The sequence below is a fragment of the Dermacentor silvarum genome, chromosome 8 (assembly GCF_013339745.2).
Source record: "Dermacentor silvarum isolate Dsil-2018 chromosome 8, BIME_Dsil_1.4, whole genome shotgun sequence".
Taxonomy (NCBI): Eukaryota; Metazoa; Arthropoda; class Arachnida; order Ixodida; family Ixodidae; genus Dermacentor; species Dermacentor silvarum.
In genome coordinates this window covers 93,611,315-93,625,116 of record NC_051161.1, presented here as the reverse complement: position 1 = coordinate 93,625,116, position 13,802 = coordinate 93,611,315, and the positions used below count along the sequence as shown (strand labels likewise).

The 13,802-nt window shown below is 44.3% G+C and overlaps 1 protein-coding gene across 1 annotated transcript in view; it reads right to left on the bottom strand.

The window, feature by feature from the left end:
* LOC119462290 (uncharacterized) overlaps positions 1 to 13,802 on the bottom strand; it is a 65,535-nt gene that overhangs the window by 35,503 nt on the left and 16,230 nt on the right. Inside the window, exons 7-12 of the mRNA XM_049673245.1 lie at positions 13,105 to 13,233; positions 10,546 to 10,584; positions 7,480 to 7,611; positions 4,490 to 4,534; positions 2,478 to 2,594; positions 123 to 161 (exon numbers count right to left, since the gene is read on the bottom strand). Of these exons, the coding sequence (XP_049529202.1) occupies positions 123 to 161; positions 2,478 to 2,594; positions 4,490 to 4,534; positions 7,480 to 7,611; positions 10,546 to 10,584; positions 13,105 to 13,233 (501 nt within the window). The remainder of the gene's footprint in view (positions 1 to 122; positions 162 to 2,477; positions 2,595 to 4,489; positions 4,535 to 7,479; positions 7,612 to 10,545; positions 10,585 to 13,104; positions 13,234 to 13,802) is intronic.

Below are 13,802 nucleotides of genomic sequence, written 5' to 3'. Positions count from 1 at the left end.
GTTCGTACTGACATTATCCATTCGTCCTTTCTATCAATTAGCAAATGCGTGTGCCGTTCTTTTTTTCCTGGAGGTATTCGCTTGCGCGAAAATTAAGGAACTACGTCACTCTTTACTCTTACCTCTGTCACCGTGGAGCGCCTTCGAATGCACTCTCCCACCTGCAATAAAAATGACAAAAAAGAAAACTGTCGTGAAGTTATATAGCGTCCATGGAAAAAAAAAGCGCATTTATATGACTTGGACTTCAAACAGTTTTGGCTACTTAGTTTGACTTTGCTTATATTTAAAGTGATCACGTTAACAACGCATCAAAACAAGATGCCGCACTTAGAACCAAATTATTCGGTAAATTAATTTTCTCACCCTTTTTTACTGAAGCAACCTTTTCCACAGATTGGTATGCAGCCATAGTGTAACAATGAACCAGCTATTAAGGTAATGTCTCATACAACCAAGTGCGAAATTATATTAACCTCCTGAGACCCGAACCCAACTGTGAGATATAATTGGTCTTCAAGGTGGTTTTTATTTTGTACTGTTATGTTATGAACTTGAAAAATAATTTAAATTTTAAGTACCGTGGTTAGATGCAAAAAACTGTGTCTCCATGTACATGAAAAAAAAATAACTATCTCCATCATCTCCTCATGTTTCCTATGGTAAAAACTGCATTTCGTTGCTTTAACGCAGATATGAAGATGAAACTACGTGTAGAACGTTGTCATGTTGCTGCTGCGTCCCGTATTGTCTCGCAATCTCAGTGATTTCGAAACACCCCTCAAGGTTGCATTCGAACGTCTGAGACGACACAGAGGTCTAGATTAATTGAGTGTCAAATTCCTCGAAAGCGGATGACAATTATACGAGTAAACCACTTCTGTACCGTTACACATGCACTGTAGTTCATACCCAGATAGAATATGTTGCGCAATCGCTTCCGAGGGAATTCTGGAAAGGATATTTAAAGTAGTGTGCAGTAGTGTGCAGTAGTGTGCAGTAGTGTGCAGTAGTGTGCAGTCAAGGGGTATTAGAAGGTTAACTTATACGAAGCCGATATCGCACTAATATTGGGTTTACGCCATTTTTTCATCCTTCGACAATTTTCTCTTCTTACTACTATTTTTACCAGTCACAGAAACTGAAGAGAGAGGTCTTATTTGTTCACTCAGGAAGAAAAGAAAATAGGTGAAAGCATGACGTCACCTAGGCAGTCTTAAAATGCTAATCCTTGAAGTCCTACCTCTCGCTTTTCCCACATCCGTGCCTCTAAAAGTCGGTCCATCAAGTATGTTTGTATACGCTCGACGTACGCGGCCAATGAATGAAGTAGGCTTTATTCTATGTATACACACTTGTTCACGTGCTTTGAGAACCACTCTGCGCATTTTCTCCCGACCTACTATCGTAACTCTTAAGAATGGGAACCGAGGGGCTCGATTTTATTAGTCATAACCACATAAAGCCAACAGACAACGAAGCCAAGGGGAGCATCGGTGAAATTAAGTGTATTTAATTACTTTTATTAAGTGCACCTAATTTCCCCGATGCTTCTCTTGGCTTCGTTGTCTGTTGGCTTTATGTGGTTATATCGTAACTCGTGTCGTTCATTGCAACTTGTGCATCTGTCATATTTGTTGAACGTGCAAGTGCGAGAGCCACACGTTGCTGTCACTGCCTTTTTTTTTTTTTCGGAAGAGTGTGCACTGAGCCTGGTGGTGGAAGGCACGAAAACCTACCACTACATGACCGCGTGCGGGGTTGACGTGCTTTGGCTTCAATTTTATCGCGTCACATTGCCTCCTAGTTTTTCCTTCGTTTATGCCTCTTGGGCATAACTCAGCTCGAGAAATTAGGCGGTCTTGCCGAGAGCAGCCAGTATACTTACGTTTAATTATTCAATTACCCCCCCCCCCCCTCGCCACACCACTCCTCAAGGGCCGTTCCCTCTAAGTGAGTGAGAGCAATTATTTTATCAGCCAAATAAACAAATCAGATGGTTATCTCGGCTGTGAGAGAAGCTTCTCGTAGTAAAACAGTTCCAAGCTGAACGAAGCGGCGAAGCTTCCTGTTTTTTTTTTAATGTGCTTCGCCATTTCAGCCTTCTTTCTAAAAGTGAACCTGTAACAACAATATACTACGACCTGCTCAGTCTTACAGCAGCACCCATTCAACCGCTTACTCAGGTCATGAAAGCTAATGCTGCGCAGCAAGTTATCATCGATAACGTACAGTTGCGATGCGGCATCCTGCCTGTTGCGCTGCCGAGCACGCGGCCAACGGTTCGAACTCGGCCACGGGCCACAAAGCGATGCGGATCCGTATACAAAGACGCTTGTGCACCGTTCATTCGTAACACACTAAAGAATCCCACGTACTCTAAATTGATCCGTAGTCCTCCACTATGGCGTGCGATCGTAATCAGATCGTGTATTTGAAAAGCAAACTTTCAGGGTTCAATTTCTTTTGCATCATACCTGTCGGGCCACCATGTTGCGCATGCGCAGGGCTTCGGTGTCCTGGAACTTCTTGGTTCCGTGGCCGGGCAGCGCAGGGGAACGGCACTGCACGACCATTTCGCCGCTCTCGTTGTCCTGGCGTCGGGTAACGGACGGGTGCAAGAGAAATATACACAGGTCCCAATGGGTGGCACGTTTGAACAAGTAATTTTGAACGCACTCGAAAATATGAAGTGGCTCTCATGGCAGGGTCTCGCAAAATCGTCCCTATTATTTCGAGCCCATGTCCGTATTTATAAAATAGACTTTTAATGCACTGAAAGCTGCCCTTCCAAGGGGACTAACTGGTCATGGTCCAAGTATCATCCCAAGTGATAATGAATGATTGGCCAGAGCCCCGAGTTTGAAGCGTATAACGACTGCCTTTGCTGGTCATATCAGGGACAGTCCGGCAACGCGTATGCTATGCCCTCTCATTTTTGTGTGTGTTCCCGTTAGCGCTTGCCAAAGTGTCCGTTTATTACCATTACTGTTTTTTTGCTTCTTATTCAGTTTTAAGGTTACTATATGTTTGCATAGAAGTGAAATAGCCTTTCCATAATGTGTTCATGTTTGCACGTGCTAAAGTGCCATGTTTATTATAATCACCATTTTCTTTTTATTCAGGTTTAAAGCAAATTTTTTTTTTTCGCATAAAAGTGAGAGTAGCTTGACGCGAAGGGCTTCCAACCTCTCCAGTCAGACCCAAAAGATTCCTACATACCCAGGATCTCACAATGAGAATACTAGAGGAAAATATGGCTCTGGGGTGATGAAGTTAGGAAATTTGCAGGCGCAAGTTGGAATGAGCTAGTGCAAGACAGGGGTAATTGGAGATCGCAGGGAGAGGCCTTCGTCCTGCAGTGGACATAAATGTAGGCTGACGATAATGATGGCTCTGAAATAATCTAACTACTGTGGAATTACGACATAGCACACTGAATCTTTCACCGTTTCGAAAGAAGTCGTCTAAAAAGCACATCAGTGTTTACTGTTCGTTGAGATTCAACTATGTCGTCTGCTATCTTAGAAGGATAGTTTGATAAACAAGAAGTGGTGAACATTTCAAACGAATTCGCACTAACCTTATGATGGTGCCAAAATGCAAAAAAAAAAAACACGTGTAGCGTGAACTTTGTGCACGTTAAAGAGCACCAGCTGGTCAAAATTAATCCCGAGTCCCCTACTACGGCGTGCCTCATAATCATACCGTGATTTCGGCACGTTAAGTCCCAGAATTTTTTTTAAAGTATTTGTCAGCGCCGAAATCAAGATCGCTACAACTCTTAGTATTTGTACTGCTTTATATTAAACTTAAATTTGAACGGGAACACCCACTACGGGTAAATTCGGCAATTTTCTAAAAATCCTTTATGCTATGATGTTCTGAAGGTAGCCTGAACAGCAGCAATCACAAACTAAATGAGTAATTATGGCCGCACAACCAAACCGTAATAAAAATTAAGGTTTAAGACTTCCTATATGCAAGAACGAAGACGCTTCGCAGCCCGGAGGACAAACATACCACTAATTCCTCCCATGTTACAAACCGCTAATGCTTCCTCGAATGTTAATACCATTATCAACCATAGTCGTCTTCAGATGAGCTCTGCCATAACTTTCTTTTTCGGTGCCTCCCTGATTATCACCATCATAATAATCACAGCTTATCGAAGCCATTACACGGCGGTCTACAATTACACACTGGGTCTCGAGCCAGCCATATTAAATCTGTATTTGGAGATTTTCCGATCGCACAACCTCAACTTCTGCCGTCCTAGACAGTGTTTCTTGTCCTTTGGTACCAGTGTCTTACTGTTTTTCGGGGTTATCGGCAAGAGATATCGATTAAGCAGACAACTACTCTCAGATAACAACTATCTGGGCAGATAACCAGCGCTTATCTGTTGTACGCAGTGCACGTCATGCGTTAAATTGCATCGCGAATGCACCGTCGTTCCGCTCTGTGTGTCCGGCTGAGTTGTGCATACCTTCTTCACCTCCGGGTAGAGACGTCTGGCGTGGCATGCGAGGATCTGAAAGATAATGGGGGAAATGGAGTTGCGCGCGCAATTAGGAAACGCGCGCCTTTCCAGACGGCAGCCTTAGCATATGTGCTGTGCTCTATTATTATCCTATAGACGATTGTCAAAGTGCGTAAATAAAGAAAAAAGTTAAACTGTGACTTCTAATGGAGTGCAAATGCACAGTGGGTTCCGAAGCTGCACAGTATCTAAGGTCCCGAGACCGCACACAAAGCGCGAAGTCGTGATTGGCGGACGTTGATGGCGTTTTTTTTAAAAAAAAAAAACGAAAGGAGCGCACATGTGACGTTTGATACAGACGCAATGTACTTGTGGGCTCTAAAGTGCGCGGCAAGCAAGAAAGAGCGGCCGTGGGGAGGGCAGAGAAGGCGATATATCCAGAAACCACTCCCTCGCCTTCGGTCTCAGAGGGGTGTAGCGGCCCTTTAAGAATATTTAAACGGGCTATAGGTGAACGGGTCTAAAAGCATGTTGTCGGCCACTATATGGAGCAAGTGATACCTTATTTTGCGGTTTAATTGCGCAACTAGTCTAGATTATTTAGGGAACTGCGCAAGTCTTTCTATAAAAAAAAAAACGTTAAATGAGAAAATTATAGAGAGTTGTAGGAAACGACAAGTTGAGGAGCATTGAAATTTTCACCTGTTATGAGATCATTCTTTCCAAGTCGTAAATAAAGCCTCCGAAATATGAGAAGCATCGATGCTACTTCTCACTTGTGCATTGCGATTACAGCGCTCTCCGCCTATATGGACAAACAGACCTCTGCTCTGGAGGAAGTGACGCGTTGGCGACGATGTTAGTGTCTTTATTTTGCTAATCGAAGAGCCGCCGCGCCGGGTGCTTTCGCCAATGCAATCGACACCAAATGCTGGTACCAATTTTGAAGCGAAAATCTGTCAGTATTAAAGTGTCACTTTCTCAGTGATCGCTCGTTAGGTTAAAGGCTCTGTTGATCCAAGTGTAGTATGTTTGAGAGCAGTCAATCGTGTGGTCACATGAACTTTGCATAGATTACTGGCTTTCTTTACGACGCGAAAAACGTTATTGCGCCTTGATAGAAGGTAAAAACTGATGAAGCAGGCATTTTATAAAACACTTTACAACTTTTATTTAATGTACGTTTTACCGAACTTTTTGACTTGCGAAATTAATGGAGTAATCCCGACTAATTATGATGCTAAACAGGATGCCCAAATTATGAAACTTCCTTGATAGAATCAGGAACATGTTTTAGGCGCGTCTTCTAATTTCGCACCCTAATATTTTAAATTTTGGTTAAATTTAGTTGCGGCACCCTGTACCATGTATACAAGGGAGTATTTATATACAGATACCGACGTTTCCTAGTTTGGTTGACAGCGGGTCATGTGCACTGACGTTACTGCCAATAAGAAGACAGCTTGGTTTCCCGTGAAAGCCACAGTACGCGATTGACTTTACTTGATTGAATTGCGTTTATTGTGCAACAACGTTGTGAGTAAAACCAGACAGAAAATGCACGTTTCGAAGGTTTAAGGGAATCTGGCCACCGCATGCACAGTGCAGGACCAAAGCGGATAACTAAGGAAGCCCGTTTTTCTACAGAATTCCGACTAAAACAGAGCGAAAAAAGAACATACATTCATAGGCGTATACACAATATACCTTGCGCATGCACAAAATTAAATACCTCGTTTGGGTAAAAGCACACAAACTATACGAGGCGATTACAGTACGAATATTCTATCGTATACCTGTATATCACATCAGCGGCCAGGCACATCAGGTACTATTCGAAGATATTTCTTTCAAAAAAATCAGCAGCGCTACGTCACATAGCTGCTGTTCAGTTAGTATCAGCGTTGCCACCCTGATAAAGACTGCGATTCTGTACGTAGATAAAAAGTGGTGCGCACACTTAAAAGCCGTTTTGCTCTGCAAAACATACGATATCTTCGTCAGTGCACGCGGCTTCAGCTGCAGGAGGCTATGAGTTCTCGTACAGGATGCTTTTAGATTGATGTTAGTTGTAAGTTGTCTGCCCTCTCAAATTAATGTAACTCATTGAACGTAGGCGGTGCCAGTGCACCAGCAGAATCATTTGCAAAGCACGAGGTGGCATAATTCTGCATGGATACTGCTCGCAGCTGAACATAGGCGACAAGGGTTACTACGTCTATAGTTTATTGCTCTGGGTGCTAAAAGAAGGTTTGCTTTCTTTTTCGTGTCGTTCATCGCACAAGGCCAGACAGATGGCCTAGTAGGTATTGCAGAATGGGATGTAGCTAAACATTTCGACAGAATTACCTGTCTGGTTGGGAAAATTGATTAAGACTTAGAGATTGACTCCAACCAAATAAGTTATTTGGTTGGAGTCAATCTCTAAGTCCTAAAGAATGGAATGTATAGCGCAAACGAGGTGCCCAAGAAGAGAGGTAAGCTACCAAGCAATGCGAGTTGGTTAGTTGGTATGAATTTCATAGCGATTGTGTCTATTCCTTCCCTTTCTCGTCTTGTATTCACGTTTCGCAGGTAAAACGATGACGAAAATGCAGAAGGGCCATGGATTTCATAAGAAGCACCGTGACGTCTGGGTCGCGCACGGAAGGAGTAATTTACACTATTCCTTTTCGAGCGGGAAAGGATGTATCGGATAGTTAGGCAGATGCCTTTCTTAATGAAAGCTAAGAGGAACCCTGAAACTATGTCAGAAAACTGACAATGGCCGGGCATCTGGCCGCACCGTGTGTGTGTTGCGGTTGTACATAAGCGTCGGCTCCTTAGAGGGCGAGGGCTGGCTTAAGAACGCTGATCAGCTGAATAAAGAAAATGCAGAACTTGGGCTGAAGCAGTACAAGGTGAAATCCGTAATATACTTATCTGTTTGCAAACAGAAAGTGAGATTAGGTCGGAGCACAACAACTTTTCATATGGGGCTGCCACTTGGCTCTCACCTTTTCAATGGTTGCGTTGTCCATGTACTTCTCGTATTCGGCCAGCAGCTGGGACCTCATGGCTTCGTTGGTGGTGTTATCGTACACCTGCTGGGCGCACGCCTGAACTACATGGAAGTTCTGCAGCTCCCACTGGTGGTGGTGAAAGAGGTAGAGTAGCTTTACACAAACGAAGAGTTAGCAGGGCGACCTGAATGCTTATTTCGAGAACAATGACATGTAGGTGCCAGAAGAGCAGTCGCGTGAGTCTTAATTCCTAATGGCTCGGTGGGTTGCGGTAGTATGGCATTGTTGCATTTAAGGCCTTCTAAGCCTACTAACCCAACTTTGATTTTCTGGTATCTAAAAATTATCCCAAGACTTTCTTTAAAAATCACGTCCGCCACTTTCTTTCGAACTCGGTTCACTGAGCACAGGAGCTCGATGCTCAACCCATTAAACCATGCTTGTTCTTTTTTTCATTTTTAAAAATATCTTTATTTCTGCATTTAATAGGCGAACCCTGCGGCAGAAAAGGGGTGCTCTATATTTTTCTTTATTGCCAGACCTCGACGTTACCTCAACCACTACCTCACTTTTGCGATTCAAAGATGCGTGATAGACACAGAAGACATGCAATCAGCTAGAACTTTCGCGAGTGATTGATCAAATGAGCTAGTGCGGCTTAATAACCTAGACCTTTGCTGAGTTTTTCATTTTAGATTGCCTTGAGGGTGGTCAGGCGTTCCACCTTGAACCGCCAATCAGCAATACATTCTTGTGCCTTTATGACTTCCACAAACTTAGCGATGCTCTAGTGAAAAAAAAAAGAAAAAAAAAACAGGCGAGCTGGACGCTTGTCAGGGTCCCAGTAAAAACCAGACATGCGGGCACGTCATAAATAACAGAGGCCTGTTACCATAATTAGATCGTATGGAACTCCATGTTCGTTTTCTATTGCTAAATACCGGATTGCTTATGAGTCTATAGGTAGCTCTTTCTTTACTGTTTTTTTTGTAACTAGTCCCAAAATTACGCTCCTTCTCAGCACGGCAGAAAGGCATGATCAATTGTGTCTAGTTTTTTTTTTCATATCACAGAACTTGTCCCCAATGGTAAATAAAAGCTACATTTTCCCAATATACCCGCGTCGTCAAGGATCCCGTATATTAAAGCATGGACGCTCGCCTAGCAGTCTCACAACACCCTAACTAGCTTCAATTGCGCAAGCCTGCATTCTGAGACGCTTGGCCGGTGAGATCTCGTCGCACTGGTAACAACTTACTGATAAAAGTGGGAACACGCGCTCTTCTATCTGTCTAGGGAAATTAATTTTACGCCTGGAAAACAAGCCTATGCATTCGCGCCGTAGTTCATTCGAAGTCAGATATGTTCAACCCGAATTTTACAGCTCCAGCAGGACAAAACTGACTGCGGTTGGGAGCACTTCGTTCATACGCGGCCCGTTTGAGGGCACTGCGATTGCGGGGCCAAGTAGGCATGTCACGTGCTTTTTTTTCTTATTGCAGATGGTTACGTAACTAACAAGTAGAACGTTAAGAAGTTACAGATGTTGATTTAGATATTCCCTAGAACGCTCTACAACTTTCGTATTGAAAGTTGGTTAAATAGTCTTGTTCTTGTTAAATAATCTTGGTTAAATAAGCCTGCTTGCTCCGTACACTAACAAACAACATGCATTTGATCGCGTTCTTTTAGAGCGTTTCGGCATATTTTGGATCCTCGCTAAATTTAGCCGGGACGTCTTTTTAAGTTTTAGCTGAGTATCACTTACATAACGCTGTGCTGGCATTTCATGCACTCACGCACTGCAGAGGATGGTGTTTAGAGAATAGTAATTGTAGGAAGGGTATTTTCAATTTATTTCAACTTTCGCTTTAGAAAACATAGTTAAAAAAGACAACGATTACCAACATTACAACTCTGTAGCTGAGCTACAAAATCGCTATCACAGTTAGTGCGATATTGTTTGTCTCTATTAGGTTATGCTTATACCACGTGTCCAAGCTAACGTTAGCCAAGCTGTTCAACAACATCAACAAAAAAAAACATTTAAAAATATGGTGCAAGATACAATTTTAAGACGTACGGTGTTCGGTAATCAGTGTTCTGACAACCGATCAGTGTAGGTATTAAAATCGTATCTTGCACTGTGTTTTACAGCAAAGGTGTCTATGCTAGGGTCCTATGCATTTCTCGTGTCAGTCAACAGATCTGCCTGTGCAAAAACTCAGCTCCCGAATTTGAAGCAAAATCGCTTCATTCTATGCAAAAACTTTTACGTCTCATCCCTTGGATATGCACTTTCAGAAGATTAGTCTTCAATAGTAGACTCTCACGTAGATAAGAAGGCTTTCTCAAAGACTTGCCGCTGTGCGACCCGCGACGGCCATGTGTACGCTCGCACCGCCCTCGCTTTGTCGTTGTTCCAGCGCTTGCGTGCCTAGTTTCCTTCCGCTCTCCCGGCGTGGCGGTGCCGTCGCGCGGGCCCACTTTCCGCCGGCTCCCCGAGGTGGCAGCAGTCTTCCACGCGAGTGTATGCCGCTGATAAAGACCGCCGATCAAAATAAAAGTGTGTGCGCGTGTGTCTTTCTTCGGCAAGACCGCCGTCGCAGCTCAAGAGAGATAAAATTTGCTCACACCTTTGATCTAAATTCTGTGTCACCTCTATGTCGTGTGCTAAACACATGGCCGTCGCGGGTCGCACTGCGGCAAATCTTTGAGAAAGCCTTCACAGCAGTGGAATGGCGCGTGATTTTTAAGTATTGTCTGTCGTTGAATAGCGTGGCTAACGTTAGCTAGCACACCCTATAAATTATGACACCGCTTATAGAAACTGTCTGCAATTTCCTTAAACTGCGAAATACTGCATTTTTGTCGCTAACAATGACCTGACGAAGCAGATCAAGACTCCATGCCTGTCATCCTGTATACATATCCCTCTAAGTATTTTGCAAAGATACATAAAATTTATCTCTGGAAATAGAACGTACGATAAATTATGAGAATTGAGATAAGTTGATATTGCCATGTTCATTTGAGGAATGCGCCGGATGCACCGCTTACCTGTCCTTTAGTCGTCTCGAGGTAGACACATGTATGTATCTGCAACAGCACAAGAAAATAAATTTGCAATATACTGTCTTGAAGTACGCGCACAGCTATGCAGTGAGTTATTCACCGATGTGCATCAGGCAAATGTGTTTTCAGCTACATAACTTTTCGAGCACGTATAGTTGCATAGTGCCAGCGCACCGACATTTCAATGTTAGCTGAAATTTCCTTCAGCCGAGCGCAGCTCTGGGTGCCTTCCCTTCGTACACCATGAGCGTTAGTTTATGCCTCAAACAAACGGTCGACCCGGCGTTCAGGCTTCCCACCGCTTTTTCACACTGGTCACCCAACTACAGTCATTTCTAACACTGCAATGTTATTAGGCTTAAGCTTTCAACTGACGACAGCTTTTTCTAACGTGGGAGGAAGTCATGAAGTTATGGAGTACACACTCTAAACAAGGCCTAAAACACTTAAACCTAGGGAAACTTTCCTAGGGTTGGAAGCGCTGTTTTAAGCGCACGCCGGGTGTTTTTTTTTTTTTTTTTGTCATCCCATCCCCTCCATCCGGACAGTGCAGTAACTTGAGCACCACGTTTTCACGGGATATCATAATGGACGAAACATGAACGTTTAAACAACATCAACAGAAACAAACATGAACAATAATGTAGTCAACAGCGTGTTCATTTAGGCTAGTCGGCACATATCGTCAAGTATTACCGCTGTGAAGAGCGCGACATAGGACAAAGAAAAGAGGCGCAGGACAGCCCTCTGTCTTATGACTCCTGTGTCGGTTTTCTGTGTCCTGTGACGTGCTCTTTGCAGTCCTGCTTCACAACGTAGCCAAGCTCGACGTTTCTCGATATCTTGCTTCACATTGTAGACAGCACAAGCGCATCCCTGTTTTTATGCAGGCTGAAAAGCTCTTTAAGACGCCTTCATACAGATGACGTGTAAGAAGCCAATTCGATGAATACAGAATGTAAAAATAGCTAGAAAACCTCATTAGTACACACAAATGCTACCATAGCGCTTTATGACAACTGCGCTGAAAAACTTGTGTTTGAGGGACCGCGATATGGATGACTTGCTTACTCACGACTTACTAAGTGTGTCGATATGTTCAGCTGCTACGATTAAGTGGGCAGCCACGTCCTTATATATTTTATTTTTATAAAATGCCAGCCTTGTCAAACAATGTGCGGTACACACACATCTGCTACTGAAGTGCAGGAAATCCGTCATGGGGCACTTTGTTCACCTTGTAATTGTGTTGTTAACTGTTCGTTATTGCATTTGCTGGTGGGGCCAGCATAATCTTTCCTGCACGACAACGGAATGCACTAAACCACAAATGTTCTGCGTTCTACAAATTTTTCTTATGCTTTTTTGCACACTCGGGTTTTTCCGCTCTTGCCAGATTTTTCTTCTCACAAGGCTTCCAAGATTCTTGGACGCTGAAGGTTTCAGATTTGAGGTTTCATATTGGCCCAGTCTTGAACGTCTTTCCTAGAGCTGCCCTTCTGTTACTGACACAAATACGTGGGTTTCAGAGCCTGGTGTCTTTGTGCTTTCCACGCGTTCCTTGTGACATAGAGGAAAATACACGAAATAAGCAAATCAATAGGGTAAATCTATACATCCTGCGATTTGCTACCCTTCATGGGGGGGGGGGCGAAAAGTAAACAAGGGCAAGAGAATGGGGCACTTACGGACATGAGAAGCCAAGGCCCACAATCGCAGACGTTCACTGTCAAACATTGGTTGTACTAAGATATAAAAGAGTGCATGCTTTCCATTTCTAGTGGCCTGAAAGGAGCCCTCTAGATGAGGGACTTGAGCATCGTTTTCTGAATCCACGTTTATACGTCTGAGACGCTAATACACAGAAAGCGATCGTCGCTGCATCTAATCGTGAACACTGGTATCAATGATGGTTGATTGTTTTACAACTGTGACTGCACAGGCAGCGTCATCAGTCGCTCTAATGAGGCTGATAGCACTGCATTGAGAGCTTCTAAGGCTCTCGGTAAATCTCCTATACAATCCGCAGTCTGCAAGCGTGGTTCTTCTGCGGCGGAGGTGTCAGTGGTCGGACTCAGTTCCGCGTTAAGCTTGCATTATTCCATTCAGGTCAATTAGCACAGGTTATGGCGCACAACGTGAGGCGCAACTCATTCGCGTAGTGAGTACATGCGCGTTTTCTTTATCGGATGAGCAACAAGCTACCTGGGTGTCATCGCCGCTGATGCCAGAGCTGTGCTGATTTGAAGCAATTTAAGGTTATGGCTTTTTCCGGGCCGCGGATGTTAACCTTGAGATGCTGGTGGGCGTTATCGGAGGATTTTGCAGTGTCTCGTGCAGGGAAGCTGCAGAAATTTACGGACGTGATCGTATCGAACATAAATATGCGTTCTCGTTGACAAGTCGCCGCTCATAAAAACCACAACAGGTGTGGTAAGACGTGCAGGAACGTGTGAGCGCTCCATGGTGCTGCGAAGTTTCACGCCGAAATTTGGAGAATTTTGGCGGCGTTAGAGGTTGAGATGAAGATTTCGGATGGCTTACTTGAACGTAAAGGCTGAGATTCCCATTTTCGAGAGCCAAGTCGAGTGTCTCCTGTAGGTCCTTGGGGTCGAGTCCGGGGAGCAGCTTTCTCTGGCATTCGGGCAAGAGTTGACGGTACTCGCGTTGTTCCTGCGGAAAACGAAGGGACTCTGCGGTGGCACAGCCTTCAGAGAGATCTCTGAATGATCACAGAGAGGCCTCATTCACATAGATGGCATCCGTCCCTTCACTGTCACTGCACAGGCGTCTGCCAGGAGAGAGCAGAGCTCTTCCTCACCGGTTTATCTCACCAAGCAACGGCATGGCGGAGACGTTGGCTGATGCTAGTATAACGTCACCGGCGTACTGTTTTTGAAGGTAAACCAGCTAGGAAATACTCTCTCTTGACGGTCGCCAGTGCGATGATGGGACGGGGCGGATGACGGCTGTGTGAATCAAGGCAGACACGACGCATGGTGGCTGGCGGTAGACTTGACGCAACGAAAGCGAATCGCCTGGTCTCTACTTCGACAAAGAATGGCGCTGCTCATGCTCAGATGTATGAATTCTAGCTGCGACGAGCTCAGATGGAAAGCGATTGCGGTGCATTGCTGCTGAATCCGATCCGGCTCGCTGGCACAGTGAACCGCCGACATGTGCGGCGTGTGAATTCGCCTTTCAAAAGCAGCTTTCTTTTTTTCTTTAGACCTCGAGCGGAT